Below are 19,072 nucleotides of genomic sequence, written 5' to 3'. Positions count from 1 at the left end.
AGGCATGTGTCTAAACCAATGGCTAATCGATAAGGTGCAATCACAGCTGCACCAGCACCACGTCCAACACTCCCTCCGACCTCCTCAATCCCTCCATCACCTCTTCATCCACCAGCCTGTCTATTCCCAAAATCATCAAAGCCTCGTTCCCCCTTGTCACCGCATCTGCCTCAGCTTGCTTCGAGTCTTCGTCTAAGCTGGCGACCTGCATGAACCTGATATTGATCCCGTGAGAGCCCAGCACCATGCCGACACCCCCAATCTTGCCCGGCTCATCATAATTGTGCAGGAAAATCATCGTCCCCTCCGGAGTAAACGTCGCGTTGAAGCGGTCCAGCTTGGAAATGTACACCCGTTTGCCCGAGGCGTATCCCTCAATGACTTGCTCTCCGCTGCCGTCCTCCGCGTGTGCCCTCAGTGTCACCAGGTTCGCATACGTCTGCTCGCCCGGCTGGTGCGAGTGCGTCTCGCTAATTTTGATACCCTTTTCCTTGGCAATCAGCACCGCGTTGACAATGTTGACGTGGGAGTCGCTGAACGACGCGACCAGCCCCTTGACCAGCGCCGCGTACAGCGGCTTCGTGTTGGACATTCCCGCCAAGTCGCCGTGGTAGATCAGCTCAAAGTTGCGGCCGCCAACCAGCCCTCCCTTGGTCCTGACGAAATGCTGCGTGTAGAGACGCCCCATCTTCTCAACCAGTTGCACAAACGGCTGGAGCTTGCGATACTCCTCGGGCAGGATGATTGGCGCGTTGACGGCGCTGGTGGGAAGGCCGCCTCGTAAGATCTCGAGCACTTGTGTACACACGTCTATTGATACGTTTTCCTGTGCCTCGACCGTGGAGGCTCCCAGGTGAGGCGTGGCCACCACTTTGGGATGCTTGGTTATCTGCCCAGCCGCCGAGTCTGGCTTTGGGGGTTCCGAAGTAAAGACGTCGATCCCAGCCCCTGCAATCCATCCTTCGTCGAGGGCCTTGACCAACGCTGCTTCGTTGTATACGCCTCCCCTTGCGACGTTGAGCACTCTCGCAGTCTTCTTCATCAACTTGAACTCTTCTTCACCGACAAGATCCAGCGTTGTTGCCAGCAGTGGCGTATGGATGGTGAGAAAGTCCACAACGGGTAGCATCTCCTTCAAGGTGGACGCCAAGTCAACACCCGCGTGGCGTGCCATGTCCGGGTTGGCATATGGATCGACCGCAATGACTTGCATGCCAAGGCCCTTTGCCATTCGTGCCACATTCATCCCGACTTTGCCCAACCCAACAATGCCAAGGACTTTCCGTCCCACCTCGATGCCCACGAGCTTGCTCCGTTCCCAGCCGCCCTGCTTTAAGCTTCCATCTGCCCTGCCAATATGCCTAGCACTAGCAAGTAGCAAAGCAATCGTATGCTCCGCAGCGGCGAGGATGTTTCCCGAAGGCGAGTTGACGACAATGATGCCGCGCGAGGTTGCCGCTGGCACGTTGATATTATCAACACCGACACCTGCCCTTGCCACCACGCGGAGCTTCTTGCCAGCAACAAGAACCTCTTCCGTTACTTTGGTCTCGGACCGGACGATTAAACCATGGTACCCCGGAATCTGAGAGATGAGTTCCTCGGGAGTCAAGCCCAGCTTGACGTCCACGTCAAAGTGCGGCTCCAACATTGCCATGCCGTCTGGTGAAACCTTCTCCGGGATGAGGATACGAGGCCTGCCTTCAGCAACACCTCTAGCGCCGCCATTGCTTGTTGCAATTGGGGTCATTCTTGTTTTATTTTCTTTCCAAAGTAATTATAGTCAATCAAAGGTGTGATGATCTCAACCACCGAGTATCAGCACATGTGTGTTATCAAAATTTGAACGGGATCTCAGCAACTATGTATAAGTCAAGAGTGCAGAGAGGACACACCTGAACGCGAGCTTATATCAGAAAATGCTTCCAACCGTCGTTCAACGAGAAGAAAGCAAAACAGTCCCTTATATGACGTTTAGCCACGCACCGCGACCCCTCAGTAAGCCGTGTGTCCATGGCCGCACTCGTTCAACCACGCCGGACGCCGCCACCATGCACAGTCATTTGCACCACTAACGGATAACAAACTCTCCAATCCTGGCGCCTGCCCGGACATTGACGTGGGTTGTGGCTGCATGAGAGCCAGACATTGTGTGACGAACATGACAGAATTCAGGAACACAAGATGTAATCTTGAAACCTGCAGACGACGAATCCCAGGACATCCAGGACGACGTCGTTATGTCATGCGATTTGGTACTTATCTTTCGGGGTCCCCCCACGAAAGGGCAAACACAAAACATCGTTGGACAACACCACCTCAAAACACGCCATGTGCACCTGCGGCTAATAGCCTGCGTCGACGTATGACCTCTTCTCAGCAAACACAGCCTTTGAGGATCAACCGGAGATGCGGAGAGCCTAAGCGATCGATCTTGGGGAAGCGGGGGGCACCACCACCACCTTTTACCCTTGGAGTTATCCATCTTTACCATTGGACAGTCCTGGGACAGCAACAACGGGCCGTTTTGCCGATCCCCATCGGCGACATCCATCCTTTTCTCTGGCTGAGTCTGGGTGGCATCGTCCGACTCGGTGTCAGATATCGCCTTCTGCCGAGAGTGCGTGGCCCCCCACTGAGTGACGCTCCTTGTCTTATGCTGCTGCTTGGGGATTTATGACTGCTGCCTTGGGGAGGGAGAAATGCGGTGAGACCGCTGTGTTTCGATGTTAGTGTGCCATTTGCAGCACGAATTAATCCCGTGCTGGCTGGTACTGCATGATGGCTTCGATTGAATTGGAAGCCTGTTCGCTTGTTCTCATCCATGTCGACTAGGAGCTTGGCCGGTGAGATTTGACGGGGATCGTGCACGATAAGAAAGGTGAATTGCCTGCTTGATTGTGTTGCTCAGACAACGTGCGGCCTGTCAGATTGAGCCACTTATCCAGTTGCCCTCTAAAATATAAATGCATCGTCATCCCTGCATGTGTAAACATGTATGATACATCATTTGCGCAAATTAACCAAGTCGCAGGATCAAACAGCTGCTCAGTTATTCTTCGTCCTCTTCATCATCACTATGCTGCTCCTCGCCGTCCTCGCCGTCTTCATCGTCACTCTCATCGTCATCGAGATTAGGATCAGGCATAACAATGCTGTTAAGAAAAGTAACCTGTTAAGCCACAGTTAGCATGTACTCAAAATTGGACGGAGAGAGATGATAGATCAATGTAGTAAATGGGAAAAACATACAAAACCAGACAGGCCTCTCAGCACGTCCTTGAGTTTTGCTTGCGCATCGTCACTGCTTAGCAGTTCGTCGTCAATCTTGGTCCCGACGGTGTAGTTTCGAAGCTTAAGGAGCTCTATATCACGATGCGTGACCTCGTAGCCCTAGTAATAGACAATCAGCCTACCGTTAGATGGAAACGTGGGGGAATGCAGCAAAATGACAAGACACGGCAACGGCATACCATTGGCTTCTTTTTCAGTGCATTCTCTTGATTCTTCGCCACAAAGGCTTTAACCACGCCCTCGACTCCATCTTTGGCCTTGACTGAAGGGAAAAACTCCTTCTTGAAGAGCGGGTCATCAAAGGCTCGGCGCCACCTCTGCGGCCTCTCGTCGATGCTCTGCCGCAGCTTCGTCAGGTATGCCGCCTCCGGATGCCAGAGGCCGCCACCGATGAAGGCAGACTTGGGCTCGCAGTGGATGTAATACACTGCGTAAGGACCTTTGCGGCCCGTGCGAGACCACGCGGCGGAAAAGTGAGGCTGTGTTTTGATTGAGAGTGAGAAGAGAGTCTTTTTGGAGGACGATGGAATGAAGAGTGGCCTACCTTGTACGGGGTGGGATCTTTGCTGAAGCGAATATCGCGGTGGATGCGAAATATGACGTCCTTGGCGGGCAACTCGGGGATGGTCTCGTCGACTTCAATAAGCGTCTGCGTTGTCGTTTCGACAAACGACTGCCAATCCTTCAACGCTCTCCTGTACTCTCCATCATGTGCTATAGTCTTCTTCGTCAGTCTATATGAAGGTGGAGGATAGAAGGCTGGGGTACTCGAAACACTCACCCTTAAGCCACGGCCTCTTGTTGTTCGCCTTCAAGTCCCTGAGAAACAGCATAGTGTTTTTGTGCACCTTGTGGTCCTCGTACTCCACACCTCCCGTATCTCTCATCTTCTCCAATGGGATAATCTCGACCTTTCTCGGCCCGTCATCATCCTCTTCATCATCCTCATCGTCCTTGTTGTCTTCGTCTTCAGGCACATCATTGTACTGATCCTCTTCAGATTCCTCTTTGGCTTTCTTAGCAGGACGTCCGCGGGATCTCTTTTTCGGCTGTACTTCTGCTTCCTCTTCCGAGTCTTCTTTGAACTGCTCTCCTTCGGATTCGCTCTCTGCGTGTCTAGATCGCTTCTTTGGTTGAGTTACGCGCTTCTTGCGTCCAGAAAGAACCTTCTCTTCTTCCTCGTCGTCGCTTGAACCTTCAAAATAGGCGCTCTTCAGCTGTGTGCTAGATAAGCGGCCAGATCGCCGGCGCGTGCCGCCGGCCTCCTGCTTAGGAGCAGATCGTTTCACAGCAGGCATAATTGAATATTCAAAAGCTTCGGGTGCAATTCCAGAATCCCAATGGCTAGCTACGATGAGGAAGTAAGGAAAAACAAACGCTCTTTGTTGCTACGCCTTTGTGAAGGGCTGATTCGATGTCGTCATCCATGGCGCGAGAGCGCGTCGTAGAAATGAGCTGCCTCCGCGCTATCACGTGACCAAGATTTATATAACGGGCCGCTTATAATGGATTCATACAAAGTCATCACAGCTTCGGGTGAACGAGACGTGAGAGCGGGAATCTCTCATTCTTTTCTCTACTCGGTTGATATTAGCGAATCTACGGTGAAATTGCCTCTGGAATCTTGTTCCAGCACAATGATAAGCCGGAATCTAGCCACCATCACCCTGATACCAAAAGATCACCGTATAAATCCATACAAATCCTCAGATCCGCTCATCAATTTCCCATGCTTAATCCTGCGTCTCCCAAGGCATCCTCGTGTGCTCAAACCCAGAGGCCCGGAACGTGTTTCGCATCGAGCCAAACATCTTCTTCAAGAACTCAAGATCTTGCACCTTGGCACTAACCCACTTCTCCGCCAGGCCATCCGTATTCTCGCCGTCTGGGCCCATGGCCTGGGCAGCCGTAGCACAAACCCTCGCCACGCTTTGCATTCTGCCAAACTCTTCTCTTGGGATTGCTTCCAATTCCTCAGGCAGATAGACGATGTCCATAACCTTCAAGAGACGCTGTGGGAATTCCATGTTGATGATGGTCTCGGACTCGCAGAACCGGATGAGCTTCTTCTTGTAAGATGCCCAGTTAGAGGCTGGTATGGCCGAGAGCTCGGAGGTGAGATAGATGAGTGTGCCCTCGAGGCGCTCACGGCGGCTATTGGCAATGGATGGGTTGAACGAGACCTTGGGTGGCTGCTTGTCTTGAAGTTCCTTGAGGCGAAGCAAGGTGCTTGTTATCTCGTCCTGTTGAGTGGCCAAGTCATCCGGAGTAGCACCTACGACCATTTCGAGGAGGTTCACCACTAGCTGTTCCTGGCTATCTTCTTCTTGATCCTCCGTATGTTCGGTAACCTTCTTGGCATCATCAGTCTTTTTACGCCGAGGTTTTGGAGTTGTCGCAGCAGGGTCATCCAGATCCATGGTGTCCTGCGGCTCGCTGATAGTGCTCGCTCGACTAGCCTGCAAGCATGATCTCGAGTAAGTATTTGTTCTGTGCAATGTGTCTGCTCAGAATCAACCCAGAGAGAAAGATACAACTTACCGCGCGGGGTGCGGATTTCTCATCAAGAATGAGAAGGTCATCGGCCTGAGTATCATCAGCCATGTTGTCTGTTGTTGTAGTCGGGTCGACGATGGAGTCTGAATTATCTTTGTGCAGCTCTCTAGCTCTCGCTCGCTCGTCCTTTGTGAATGCTTTCCTCGAGTCACCGTGATGATAACTCAAGACGTTGGCTGCGTCAGCTGGCTCAAGAGGGTGAAGGTGGTGTTTCGCTCCTGAAAAGACGTGATCCTTCAATAATGGTGAAAGATGGAAATTCGGCCCGTGTGGAACAGCTACGCCTATGATTCTCTTCAAAAGACCAAACGACGAGATATCAAAACGCCTCGATACCGACTCTCGTTGCTCAAGTTCTCTCTCTCTCTCTTCTTCCAGGCGCGCCTCAAATCCCCATCAACAGTCGTAGGAAACTGATATCTTCCCCCCAGTGCACACTGCAAAATCGCCTTGCGTCACAGATGGACTAAGATTTGGCAGTGATGGAAGGTAGAGAATTTCCTGGCTGCGAGTCACCTGGCTGCGAGTCACCTGGCTGCTCAAAGATATAGTCGCAAAGTATCTATGTACCTCTATTCACTGGCGCCTGTGTGACTTGCATTGCAAACACCAGCCTACTACAGCGAACATGGCCTATAAATTTGCAGCGTATTCCGCATTAGCACGTTTTATAAATACAAAACAATACACGTATCTAGCCATATATATCTTTGGCATTGTTGACGGTTTATGTTATGTCATGACATTGTAAAGTGCAAAATACAGACGAGCCGCCGCGATGGAAGAGACATACAGTTCTATCAGAATAGCTTCAATAGCAATCAACACATGTCCATCGACCAATAACTGTATAATGATACAAGTCCACAATGATCACCTTAATCCCCCCCTGAGTAGAAAAAAAAAGGGGGGGGGTTGTCTTTAAGGCTTCACTCTAACGAGATACTAGGTACTAACACAACACAACACCAGATCAAGTATTAGGTAGTAGTATATGGAACACAAGGCACTGCACGTAATTAACTTTCACATTCCATCACAGGCACACGGTCTATTAATTCAAGGTTCAATACATGCTTCCACTTTACATTTGCAAGGTTGCATTCATATTTTTGTTATAGACTAAAAACATTTCCGCGTCATAACCGACGATAACACCAGGGAACTTCTTTTGGTTCCTCTAAAAGATAAACATCTATGCAATTTTTTTTACAGTTCGTCGTGGAAGTCACCGTCGTCCTCGGAGCCACCAGCACCCTGGTACATCTTGGAGGTGATGGGGTAGGCGACGTTGGACAGCTTCTCCTTCTGCTCCTCAAAGTCCTCGGTGGTGGCGTCGGCGCCGTTCTCCTCGAGCCACTCGGTAGCCTCCTTAACAGCGTCAAGGATCTGGTTCAATGTTAGCAGCTGATAATGATATAAGAGTCATGGTTGCGCCGGGTTCAACTTACAGTCTCCTTGTCCTCCTCGTCAATCTTGCCACCAAGACCCTCCTCATCGTTGACCTGGTTCTTCAGGCTGAAAGCGTAGTTCTCAAGACCGTTACGGGCCTCAATGCGCTCGCGGGTAGCCTTGTCCTCCTCGGCGAACTTCTCGGCCTCGGCGACCATGCGGTCAATCTCCTCCTGGGTGAGACGGCCCTTGTCGTTGGTGATGGTGATGGACTCCTGCTTGCCGGTGCCCTTGTCGTGGGCAGAGACCTTGAGGATACCGTTGGCATCAAGCTCGAAGGAAACCTCAATCTGGGGAACGCCACGGGGAGCAGGGGGGATGCCGGTAAGCTCGAACTTGCCCAGGATGTTGTTGTCCTTGGTCATGGAACGCTCACCCTCGAAGACCTGGATCAGGACGACGGGCTGGTTATCAGCAGCAGTCGAGAAGATCTGGCTCTTGCGGGTGGGGATGGGGGTGTTGCGGGGAATGAGCTTGGTCATGACTCCGCCAGTGGTCTCGATACCGAGGGTCAGGGGGTTGACGTCCATGAGAACAATCTCCTCGGTACCTTCCTCTCCGGAGAGGACACCAGCCTGGACGGCGGCACCGAAAGCGACAGCCTCATCGGGGTTGATACCCTTGGAAGCCTTCTTGCCACCAAAGTACTCCTCAATCAGGGACTGAACCTTAGGGATACGAGTGGAACCACCGACTAGAACGATGTCGTCGACCTCGCTCTTCTTGACGTTGGCGTCCTTGAGAACCTGCTCAACAGGCTTGAGGGTCTTCTTGAAAAGATCTATGTTGAGCTCCTCAAACTTGGCTCGGGTAAGAGTCTCGGAGAAGTCGTTGCCCTCGAAGAAGGCCTCAATCTCAATACGGGTGCTCATCTGGGAAGAGAGAGTTCGCTTGGCCTTTTCGGCCTCACGCTTCAACTTGCCCATGGCCTTGAGATCCTTGGTGATGTCGACGCTGTTCTTCTTGTTGTAGGCCTTGGCCAGGTAGTTGATGATTCTCTGGTCAAAGTCCTCACCACCAAGGTGGGTGTCACCGGCGGTAGCCAAGACCTCGAAGACACCGTTGTCGATGGACAGGAGAGAAACATCAAAGGTACCACCACCAAGATCGTAGACAATGATCTGGCGCTCGCCATCGGTCTTATCCAGACCGTAGGCAATAGCGGCGGCAGTGGGCTCGTTGACGATTCGGAGGACGTTCAAACCGGCAATGATACCGGCGTCCTTGGTGGCTTGACGTTGGTTGTCCTACCAAGCCGTTAGCAAACTCGCTCTTTTTTTTCCTCTCCTACTTTTCAGACACCAAAGGAAAACTTACGTTGAAGTAGGCAGGGACGGTAACGACGGCGTGGGTGACCTTCTTGCCCAAGTAGGACTCGGCGACCTCCTTCATCTTTCCGAGAATCATGGCAGAAACCTCCTCGGGAGTGAACTGCTTCTTCTGGCCGTTGACCTGAACCTGGACAATGGGCTTTCCATCGCGGTCAATGACCTTGTAGGGGAAGTGCTTGATGTCGGCCTGGATCTCCTTCTCGTTGAACTTGCGACCAATCAATCGCCTGCGCAATGGTTAGCAACGTGCTCGTACAAATGGATGGTTCAACTTGTTACTGACTTGACATCGTAGACGGTGTTGGTGGGGTTGGCGGCGGCCTGGTTCTTGGCAGAGTCGCCAACCAGTCGCTCCTCATCGGTAAAGGCCACGTAGGAAGGAGTAATTCGGTTACCCTGGTCGTTGACGAGAATCTCAACCTTGCCCTTCTGCATCACACCGACGCAGCTGTAGGTAGTACCAAGATCCTGGGAGAGAAAACGTGTTAACAAGCGGCCACCAAATACCCATGGCGGGGTTGTCGACTTACAATTCCGATAACGGTTCCGTAGCTGTCCGCCTCATCGCTGGCATTGACCTTTCCGACGAATGCCAGAGGGGCGAAGAGAAGAGTGATCCAGCAGAGCAGACCCAGGCCCAAGGCCAGGGAGCTCCGTGAACGAGCCATTGTGAAGAATATGTGTGAAAGAAGGATCTCTCTAGATGCCCCGCGTAAAGTACAGGCCCGGCAGTTGTGAAGAAGAGGAAAAGAAAAAAAGAAATGCGCAGCGATCTAACGCAGCGAGCGAGCTCTATTTGTCCTCAGGCCGGTTTTGTGAACCAGATGAGGGGGTATCTTTGCTGGAGAGAAGAAGGGGAAAAAATGGGTTGAAGACGAGAGGTGACGATCAGCCACTTTATGAATTGCCCCAGAAAAAGTTGAGGTGTCCAGAAGGCTCAAAAAGGCCAGATTTCAGGTAGGTTCAAGGCACGGGTCCCTGTGCGAGCCAAACAGGGCCCCCGGAGCATTCAGCCCCACGTGACAGGGGTCTTATTTTCGGAGCCAAAGCGACTGGGCGATCTGGCACATCTTCGCACTGTGACTTGCACCAACATATTGATGATGGTTCACAGTGTAAATGTTCAATAGAGTCTGCATCCGATGTATGTACTCTGCCGCGTGCAATGTACCGTTGACAGCGCCCAGAGACCGGGCCAAACAACTTGACCTACCTAACTCGGAGCCTCTGTGAACCGCCAACACCCAGCCCATTTCCCCATTTTGCCCCTCACAAGGCAAATGTGGCCTCTACTTGTACCTCTTTGTCGCACTACGCCGCGCTGACGGAAGAATTTCGATGCTATTCCGAGAACGTGACTCAGATGGCTTCGGCTTGTCAGTGATGGAGACCCGGCGGCTTGGCTGATTAGGCACAATGCGGCAACGGAAGAGGAAGCTGCTCTAACAAACCGTTCTGGCCACGTTGTTGCTCTGCTATATGCTTACATGTACGAGGGATCTCATCTCTCCGAGTAACAGCCGCCAACGCTGTACTCGTGCTCCGTGGAACATCTATTCACACTTGGAGTAACCGGCGGCAGCCGAGTGGATACCGGCTTAGAACCCGACAGAGCCCGTTGGAATCACATCCATCTGCCACCGTGGCGGCATTGCCACGTAGTTTTGCCACAGCGAGGCTGAAGTCTACTTCGTATACAGTATCAGCAACATGTCCTGACGCTCCACTCACCATCTTGATCACTATAGCTACCTGATAAAAATAGTCGACACAAATGAGCAACTACAAAGACAGCGGCGAGTAATCCGTTCTCGGCGGGGCATCAACGGCAATGGCCTTTGTATTACTGTGGATTGGGTACTATACTCATACCAGCAGGGAATAGGCGCCGGGTATCGCGCTTCTAAACCACTTGCCGCATTCGGCCTTGTGAAACCGGTCAGCCGCCGAGAGGACCAACATCGCCAAATGGCGTACCGAATTCAACACTTGGATCTGATGTATTCTTTGTCTATCAATGTTTCTTTGTTTTGCTATTCCAATGTGCCCAGTCTATCATTATACTCGTATTCCATATAGACCCACGATTGCTCAGTGATGCTTTTACTCTAGCAAGCCGGCGGCAATGGTCTCGCCCCCGCTTCGGATGACAACCCGCTGTCCAGGCTCCAGAGGAACCTTTGCCTCCAGCTTGATCAAGACACGAGCAACTCCTCCGGGCTGTACTACCTTGGGCTTCTTTTTGATGATTTCTCCGGTGGCCTTGTCAAGCAGAGCCGCTATTGATTGAATCTGGCCTGCTGCGTGAAGTCTGCCGCGGTGGAGATCCACCGGCATGGGCATCAGATGCTCAAATGCCATGGCCTTCATGGTAAACGTGTCACCAATGTCGATAGGGTCTGTCGTGTGGCAAATTATGTCACCAATCTTGATGTGAATCGGATCAATGTTTGTCAACGCAACGCTGACGTTTTGACCGGCCACTGCCCAATCCTTGGCCTCGGTATCGAGCATGATGGACTTGATGTACGCTGATTCCCCGCTAGGTTGCACCAACAGAGCATCTCCAACTTGAATAGTACCAGAATCGATACGACCAGCAAGCGTCGTAGTTCCTTGTTGTGAGCGGAAAATCTCTGAAATGGCCATTCGAAAAGGTTTCTTCAAAGACCGCACGGTAGACGGTCCTGAGGCTTCTAGGCCCTCTATTAAAGTAGGGCCCTTGTACCAAGCCCCAAGAGCATCATCTGTTCTCTTGACAATGTTATCTCCGTTCAAGCCCGATATAGGGATGAACGTGACAGACTTTTCCTGGAATCCCAGACCTGTCAAGAAGCCGGAGACTTCCTCTGAGATTTCTTGGAACCTGTCCTGGGACCACCCAACCATGTCGAGCTTGTTCACGGCAACTATCAGGCGTTGCACGCCCAAGCTTCGTAGAAGCAAAACATGCTCTCGCGTCTGTCCTTTCAAACCCTTCTCGTAAGCTCCGGTGTTGGCGTCGATAACCAGAATGGCAAAATCCGCCTGACTAGCGCCAGCAATCATATTGGGCACAAAGTCCCGATGCCCTGGCGCATCTAGAATCGTAAACTTGGTTGATTCGGTTTCAAAATGGTTTGTGGCGATGTCTATTGTCACTCCTCTGTCTCTTTCCTCGCTTCTCTGGTCCATGACCCAAGCCAGGGCAAACGACTGTTTTCCGGTTTTCTCGGCCTGCCGGCGGTATTTATCCACCGTACGCTCTTCCACAAGCTTAAGCTCCAGAAGAAGTCGACCCATTAATGTACTCTTGCCAGCATCGACGTGACCTTGTACGACTTAGCTTCAGTGACAATGTTCTCAAACAAGGCCAATTTTGAGGGTATGGATATGGGTAAACCTACCGACTACTACAAAGCTTGCATTCTTCTTGCTAGCGCTCTGCTCAAACTCTTTGAGAACATCGAGGCCTTTGTTCTTGGGAGGTGGGGCGTCGCTGACTTTGAGACTTGAGACGCTGCTTGCAAGCCCAGCTTCTTTTGATGCATCTTCGCTCTTTTGGGACTTCTTGGGAGCTTTCGCCGCCGCCGCTGGAGCTTTCTTTCCCGCTGGATCAAAAAATTAGAATTAGCCCATCATTTCGCCTTAGCAAAATTCGAACCTTTGGCCCGGGCCGCGAGCACAATATCGTCTGGGCTGGGTTCGGAGAAAGCGGTTGCGAGAAAGGAAGGTGATTGGGTATAGGGCATTGCGAAAACATCCCGCCTGCGCGTTTCCTCTCCCTCTGAAGCCGACCCGAAAAGCGTCCGTGCAAATGCAGAAGGAGCATGACTGTGGCCTACCACCTGCTTTGCTTCTTCAGGTTTGATATCGGTATCGGGTTTGTAGTCAGTGATAGTTGGCAAGCTGGTGTCTTCCCCTAGAGAGTCGCCGGTGTTGTCTGATGTTGTCTCTCCCTTCTCTGTTTCCAAAACAGAGGCCACAGTTGAGTTGAGTTGTGAACTTTGGTCTTTGAGCTTTGAGATCGGACCAATGTTTTCTTTGTTTGTATCAGAAATAGAAAGCTTTGTCACTTCGCTTTCCAGCGGAACGGCTTTTTCTTGAGCTTTCTTCTCTTCATTCTTTTTCTTCCGCAGCGCAGCCAGGGCTTGAAGCTTAGACATCTTGGGAGCAGCACCGCTACCTCCCATAAGCCCACCACGAGGGTGCGGCGGCTCAATAAACACGGTTTCTCGGACCCTCGGTATGTCTAACCATGGCATATCGTCGAAAAAAGTCGGGGGTATCTGAGGCTTCTCTGTAGTGGGAAACGCGCAAGCGAGACGGTGGATGTCGCAAATGGTGGTGGAATATGCATTGTGCCCAGGTGATTCATCGTCTTCTCCAAAGGTTCGCAAAAACAAGGCTTGCTTGGCAGGTAAAGAGAACGCGCCGTGCTTACCTTCAGGTGCCTTCTTTGGCGCTGGTTTTGGCGCTGGCGCAATGAAGGTCTTTGTCAAATAGGCGACAGATTTATCGACGTCGTAGTAGTAATGCCATAGTGCCTCCTGTATTTGCGCGGCTGTGACTTTGCCTGCTTCCACCCCAAGAGCCTTGCGCACTTCTGCTGTGCCATTTTGCATGGCGATCTTGTCTTCGGGGCTCAGCTCGTCCTCCTCCTCTTCAAGGTCGTCGTACTGGTCGACGAAATCGTCGTCGTCGTATGTTGGAGGCGCCATTGCGATTCTGCCCACAGATTGTTTTGTCGGGCGTTACTGGAGCCTGGTTGTATGTAGAAAGAGGGCGAATCTTCGTGGTGGATTTGCAGGGAGATGGAGGAGGGTGAGAGTGAGGAATGCCTGCGATTTCCCGGCACTAGTTGTACTTCATGTGACGAAAGTTCGGGGTTGACTCATGGACTTAGGCAGACGTCGCCTCCTGGTTTGCAGTGCGCCTTGCGATGTGACGAAGCTGTTGCGAATGCTGGTAGCAAAATCTAATGTTGTAGAGACGAAAAGAAGAATGAAGAGTAAAAAGGACAGACAAGAGAATGGCCAATATTAAATCGTACAAAGGCAGTTTGTCTAGCTCCAAGTTTATTTGTCGGAGGCGCATCAAGTGCTAAACCATGCTCGTGCCTCCTTGATTAAGTCATGGAGGGGCATTTCCAGGAGCTTGATACTTTGGCGGGGTGACCGGTGGCGGACTTTTCTTAGTCCGTGTCCCGCACCCTGTGTAGTGGGAGTTGTAGGCAACTTCCCCCCAAACGGCCGAAAAATTCGGGCACGATCGTGGAAGCTTGAAGCTATACTCTGTCGCCAAATCACGGGGGATCATTCATTTGGTGCCGAGATTGATTGATTCCTGTTGTCTTGTGTACATTTGATCGCAAGTTCCCCCCAGCCAAAATGTCGCTGAGTATGTCCGAGATCAAGTCCAACGATTTGTCAGGGGTGAGGCGTGGAAACTAACAGACACGCAATTTAGATCTAGATGTTTCCAACGGTAAATCGATGCTGGCCCGACGATGACCTCGAGACCACAGCTAATATCCAACGCGCAGCGGCGGTGATTAAGGATGAGCAAGGTCGGCCCTTCATTGTCGTCAGAGAGTAAGTTCCAGGACGCCGTGCGTGCCCCTCGACATCATCTAACGGCGGTCTAGTCAGGGGAAGAAGAAGCGCCAGTTTGGCAACGAAGCTGTCAAGTCACACATCCTCGCCGCCCGAACAGTTGCCAACCTCGTCAAGACGTCACTCGGCCCTCGCGGTCTCGACAAGATCCTAATCTCTCCAGACGGCGACATCACGGTCACGAACGATGGAGCCACCATTCTCCAGCAGATGGAAGTCAGCAACCACGTTGCCAAGCTGCTGGTGGAGCTTTCGAAATCACAAGACGAGGAGATTGGTGACGGCACTACGGGTGTGGTCGTCCTGGCGGGCGCCCTCCTGGAGCAGGCCGCTGACCTCATCGACAAGGGCATCCACCCTATCCGCATCGCCGACGGCTACGACCAAGCCTGCGACATCGCTGTCGCCGAGTTGGACAAAATCTCAGATACCATCGAGTTTACAAAGGAGGAGACTTCCAACCTGCTCAAGGTGGCGCGAACAAGTTTGGGAAGCAAGATTGTCTCCAAGGCTCATGACCAGTTTGCCAACATTGCCGTTGACGCCGTTCTGTCGGTGGCTGACCTCGAGCGGAAAGACGTGGATTTCGATTTGATCAAGGTCGATGGCAAGGTTGGTGGCGCTCTCGAGGACACCATTCTTGTCAAGGGCGTGATCATCGACAAGGATTTCTCTCATCCCCAGATGCCCTCAGAGGTCAAGGATGCCAAGATTGCCATCCTGACATGCGCTTTCGAGCCCCCCAAGCCCAAGACCAAGCACCACCTCGATATCACAAGTGTAGAGGAGTTCAAAAAGCTGCAAAACTACGAGAAGGAGAAGTTTATTGAGATGATTCAGCAGATCAAGGACACTGGCGCCAACTTGGCCATCTGCCAGTGGGGTTTTGATGACGAGGCAAACCACCTGTTGCTCCAGAACCAGCTTCCCGCTGTGCGGTGGGTCGGTGGACCTGAGATTGAATTGATTGCTATTGCAACCAACGGCAGGATAGTGCCTCGCTTTGAGGATCTGAAGGCAGAGAAGCTGGGTTCCGCCGGCATCGTCAGAGAAATGTCGTTTGGAACAACGAGAGAGAAGATGCTGGTCATTGAGGAGTGCGCAAACACCCGAGCCGTGACCGTTTTCGTGCGCGGAAGCAACAAGATGGTATGAATGGTTGTGTTAATACCCTTCGAGTTTCTTTCAGCTAACATGGGATGTCTAGATCATCGACGAGGCCAAGCGCTCACTACACGATGCGCTCTGCGTTGTACGAAACCTTGTAAGAGACAACCGAGTCGTCTACGGAGGCGGTGCTGCCGAGATTGCTTGCTCTCTGGCAGTTGAGGATGCCGCCGGCAAGACCCCCGGCTTGGAGCAGTACGCCATGCGTGCCTTCGCCGAGGCCCTGGATGCCGTTCCCATGGCCCTGGCCGAGAACAGCGGCCTCAACTCCATCTCAACCTTGGCGGAGGTGAAGAGCCAGCAGGTCAAGGCCGGACCCAGCGACCGAGGAAAGCTCGGTGTTGACTGCATGGGACGTGGCGACAACGATATGAAGGCCGCCTTTGTCATTGACCCGCTGATTAGCAAGAAGCAGCAGCTGCAGCTGGCAACACAGCTGTGTCGCATGGTGCTCAAGGTTAACAACGTCATTGTGGCTGGCTCTGACGAGAATGATTTTTAAGGGAGCTTGAGTCTGAACATAGATAAGGGGTCATACAAAAAGCCTGGTTGGTCAAATAGAAACCATTTTGCTCGTCGCTGCGAGTTGATAATCTAAATCAATCTACAAAATTTATGAAGACATTTTGCCTGCGTTTTGCCAAAAGGTTATCAAAGCCTTTGAAGTCTGTTTGAGAAATAGAGGTTGTGGCTCATAACGTTATTTGCTACAAGTTATACAGGCATACAATAAGGTTCATGGACTCTACCAAAGAATGCCCATGGCGACCTTGTGGAATAATTTACCAAGTTATAAGAAGCCGTAGCGATCCTTTCAAATGACGGGCCACGGATCACACTCACCATTACCCTCCACAGGTCAACACGTCGAGATTGACCTGTTGCGTCCAACTGCACGGATGAAACAATTTCAAAGCAACACTATTCGAATAAGGGCACCTGCCATCAGCAAGCAGATAACTTGACTCTCAATCACGAGCAGCCACCATGAACCAGAGGCTTCAAGGACGAGGGGCCGGCCAGATAAGAAACATAGCAGGGGTGATGAATGATGTTGCTCGCAGGGTTAACGCTGCTGCTAGAAATCAAGCGGTGCTCCAGGCAATCGACAACATGTTCTTGTTCTTCATCATGTTATATATCACGCAAGTGTCTTATTACTTGCTCACTCAGCTCGGTTCTTCTTTGACTTGCTTTGCCTGCAACGAAACGGAGACTAGCCAGGCTCACACAACTATGCAAAAGCTGCACCCTGGTATCCCCATACAAGCCGATATCCTGGAAGTATATATCTACTAATGTAGTAGACGCCATATCTCGAGGACGAAATGCGCCAGGTCGGATTTTAAAATAGCTGGGAGTACAAACCATCTTGCAAGAGGGACTTACAGAAGGGCTCTAATCCATACATCTAGAGGGTTAGCGATGCAATTGGATGACCATGATTTTTTATCATATTGAATACGCTTGGTTCAATTATTTCTCATTGAACACACTTGGATAAACTTGTAGTTGATATGGTTGCTTCTTACGAATAAGGAAAGAAAGGTCAATACTGGAAACCAAAAGCAGCGCCGTTTTCTTCCGTTTTTTCCTTCAAAGCCCAAGCACCGTTCAGTATATTTTCGAAAATAAAATATGTATTTTTTATTAATTAATTCTTGACACCCAAGTAAATAGGTTGTCAAATCCACTGAAGCCCAAGATTACGCTCCATGAAACAGAGGCCCGCTCAAGGTCATGACATACAGCTTTTTCATCCCAACGTAGCACATCAACCGCTCCGTATTACACGTCTGTCAAGCCTTTTTTTTTTTTTTTTAATTAAGTGGCTTTTCTACCTATATTTAGAATTAAAAGTTGCGGTCTGAAGGGCATTGATCCTGGTAGAAACTGTGACGAGTCTCTACCGTTAGAGGTCTCGCGACGTATAATTCCTTTTTTTTCAGCTGCGGCTGATGCAGCCGGTGAGCGAGTGATCCCTGGACGGCGAAGGGAAGACGCAGGTCATGTTTTACAAGACGGGTTCTCTCATTACCAAACGGAAATGCGGTGACCAATGCGACAAGAGTCGGTCAGATCAAGCTGAGCAAGGATGACGTCTCGGAAGAGCAGTGTACACATCATGCATGTTCATGATAGACGAACGAGCAGGTATGGTGTTGCAAGATAAGCAACGGGGGGGGAAACTTGATTCGAAAAACGCCAAGGCTCTCCCTTCTGATAAAAAAAAATTGCAGTGGCACCAAATCGAGATGGAGGCGCCGTCGCCATTGTACAACGAACTTCGAATGAAACCACAGAGGCTGCTGTGTAATGTGACGAACAAAGTGACCGGTGTGACGGCAGCCGGGATCCCGTGAAGCAAGTGGCTCAGCAGATTCCATCGAATAGGATCACAACGGCAATCTTCCCAGGTCGAGTCTTGACCGTTTACGAAGAGGCGCCGAAACATTGAAAACGGTTTCAGCCAGTCGGAAGACGAGAGCTGGCGTCCCGTGTTCAGAGACAAGAGGAAATGAGCAGCGGCACCGGCATTGTAACACGCCTTTTTTTTTCAATGCTTGGGCAGCTCTCTTCTACACGCCCTACCTAGGTCTGTAACTCTTGTTGCCCCCATTTCACTCGAGAGCACGACAGATTGGATGACGGAGGATTCGGGGTGATAACCGGGACTGACAAGCATCCGAGCAAGACGGTGATAGCATCCAAGGCTCATGCTGATAACATAGTTTGCCACCCTGAGATGGGGGGAAACAAATGATGCTGCAGATGCAATTTAATTTGCACAAGTGCCAAGACTTGTAGCATCCGCGTGTCTGAGTCTGTGAATACTCACATGTACTGTTTGGTACGTGTCTTGTGTGAGTGCTCCCGAGTACAAGGTGACACGACAAGCTTGCACAAGGAGTCTTGGTACAGGTACCATCGCGACCTGGATGGCCCAGTCCGCAGCCTCGTACAGGTTTGGCTATTACTCGTACTGCCGGTGATGGGGAGTACGGAGCGCATGCAGATAATGCGCGTGGTGTGTGATGTCTAGTGGACTTTGTGCTTGCGGAGGCATGTCTCTGTGCGTTGTGTGTCCGTGCATGCGTCAGTGCCTGTGATGGTGATGGTGATGGTGATGATGATGGGAAAGAAAGCTACTAGGTTGATGCATGTACAGACAGCTGTACGCACATAGACGTACATTAGCATGCGGCCCTTGAGGCGGCCAGGAACACATGCTCCGTCTTGCATTGGCGACGAGCGGCCGTCAGATGGGGCTTCCTCGTGTGATTCAGCCATGGCCGTTTTTGACGCCCAAAGGGAACATGGACATGACATGACATGACATGAGCAGAACGTCGAACCAAAACAAGGTTGCGGGGAAAAGGGTCTCAAAAGTCTGCCTGACCGCGGCGTTATTGCGCACGCACTCGAGTCCCATGGCGATGGGCTTAGCCAAAGAGAAAGAACATGAGAAAAGGCAAAAAAAGAAGACACGATGGACAGGGGGGTTCTGTGGTATACTTTTCGGGGATTCCTACAGCTAAGCAGAAGGAAGGGCTTTGTTGTTGTTTGTTGTGGCTGTTGTTGTATACACGCGGCTTATAGACTACACCCTACTTGATATCTTGGGCAGGGAGACAGCCACTACAGATGCAACGGAAACGCAAGCCGGGGAATTTGGAG

The 19,072-nt window shown here is 51.3% G+C and overlaps 6 protein-coding genes across 6 annotated transcripts; 1 reads left to right on the top strand and 5 right to left on the bottom strand.

The window, feature by feature from the left end:
• Positions 1-40: 40 nt before the first annotated feature.
• On the bottom strand, positions 41-1,750 carry Triagg1_7647 (uncharacterized protein; the record flags this gene model as incomplete). Its single annotated transcript, XM_062902405.1, has 1 exon — positions 41-1,750. One exon carries the CDS (start codon positions 1,748-1,750, stop codon positions 41-43), a length of 1,710 nt encoding a protein of 569 aa, XP_062753472.1.
• A 1,302-nt stretch (positions 1,751-3,052) lies between these two features.
• On the bottom strand, positions 3,053-4,592 carry Triagg1_7646 (uncharacterized protein; the record flags this gene model as incomplete). The annotated part of the gene is made up of 5 exons (XM_062902404.1): positions 3,053-3,172; positions 3,253-3,393; positions 3,474-3,773; positions 3,839-4,008; positions 4,076-4,592. 5 exons carry the CDS (start codon positions 4,590-4,592, stop codon positions 3,053-3,055), a joined length of 1,248 nt encoding a protein of 415 aa, XP_062753471.1.
• A 435-nt stretch (positions 4,593-5,027) lies between these two features.
• Triagg1_7645 (uncharacterized protein) lies at positions 5,028-5,898 on the bottom strand (the record flags this gene model as incomplete). The annotated part of the gene is made up of 2 exons (XM_062902403.1): positions 5,028-5,753; positions 5,836-5,898. 2 exons carry the CDS (start codon positions 5,896-5,898, stop codon positions 5,028-5,030), a joined length of 789 nt encoding a protein of 262 aa, XP_062753470.1.
• Positions 5,899-7,059: 1,161 nt separating this feature from the next.
• On the bottom strand, positions 7,060-9,301 carry Triagg1_7644 (uncharacterized protein; the record flags this gene model as incomplete). The annotated part of the gene is made up of 5 exons (XM_062902402.1): positions 7,060-7,239; positions 7,302-8,549; positions 8,620-8,860; positions 8,917-9,101; positions 9,164-9,301. 5 exons carry the CDS (start codon positions 9,299-9,301, stop codon positions 7,060-7,062), a joined length of 1,992 nt encoding a protein of 663 aa, XP_062753469.1.
• A 1,435-nt stretch (positions 9,302-10,736) lies between these two features.
• Triagg1_7643 (uncharacterized protein) lies at positions 10,737-13,333 on the bottom strand (the record flags this gene model as incomplete). The annotated part of the gene is made up of 3 exons (XM_062902401.1): positions 10,737-11,944; positions 12,020-12,223; positions 12,277-13,333. The coding sequence occupies 3 exons, from the start codon at positions 13,331-13,333 to the stop codon at positions 10,737-10,739; spliced, it is 2,469 nt and encodes an 822-aa protein (XP_062753468.1).
• Positions 13,334-14,002: 669 nt separating this feature from the next.
• On the top strand, positions 14,003-15,896 carry Triagg1_7642 (uncharacterized protein; the record flags this gene model as incomplete). Its single annotated transcript, XM_062902400.1, has 4 exons — positions 14,003-14,047; positions 14,088-14,206; positions 14,260-15,376; positions 15,435-15,896. The coding sequence occupies 4 exons, from the start codon at positions 14,003-14,005 to the stop codon at positions 15,894-15,896; spliced, it is 1,743 nt and encodes a 580-aa protein (XP_062753467.1).
• Between the last annotated feature and the right edge of the window lie 3,176 nt (positions 15,897-19,072).

Source organism: Trichoderma aggressivum (assembly GCF_033847375.1).
Source record: "Trichoderma aggressivum f. europaeum strain CBS 100526 chromosome Unknown scaffold_034, whole genome shotgun sequence".
Lineage (NCBI taxonomy): Eukaryota > Fungi > Ascomycota > Sordariomycetes > Hypocreales > Hypocreaceae > Trichoderma > Trichoderma aggressivum.
The sequence above is the reverse complement of the archived record's forward strand: the minus strand, read 5'-3'. Positions and strand labels throughout refer to the sequence as shown.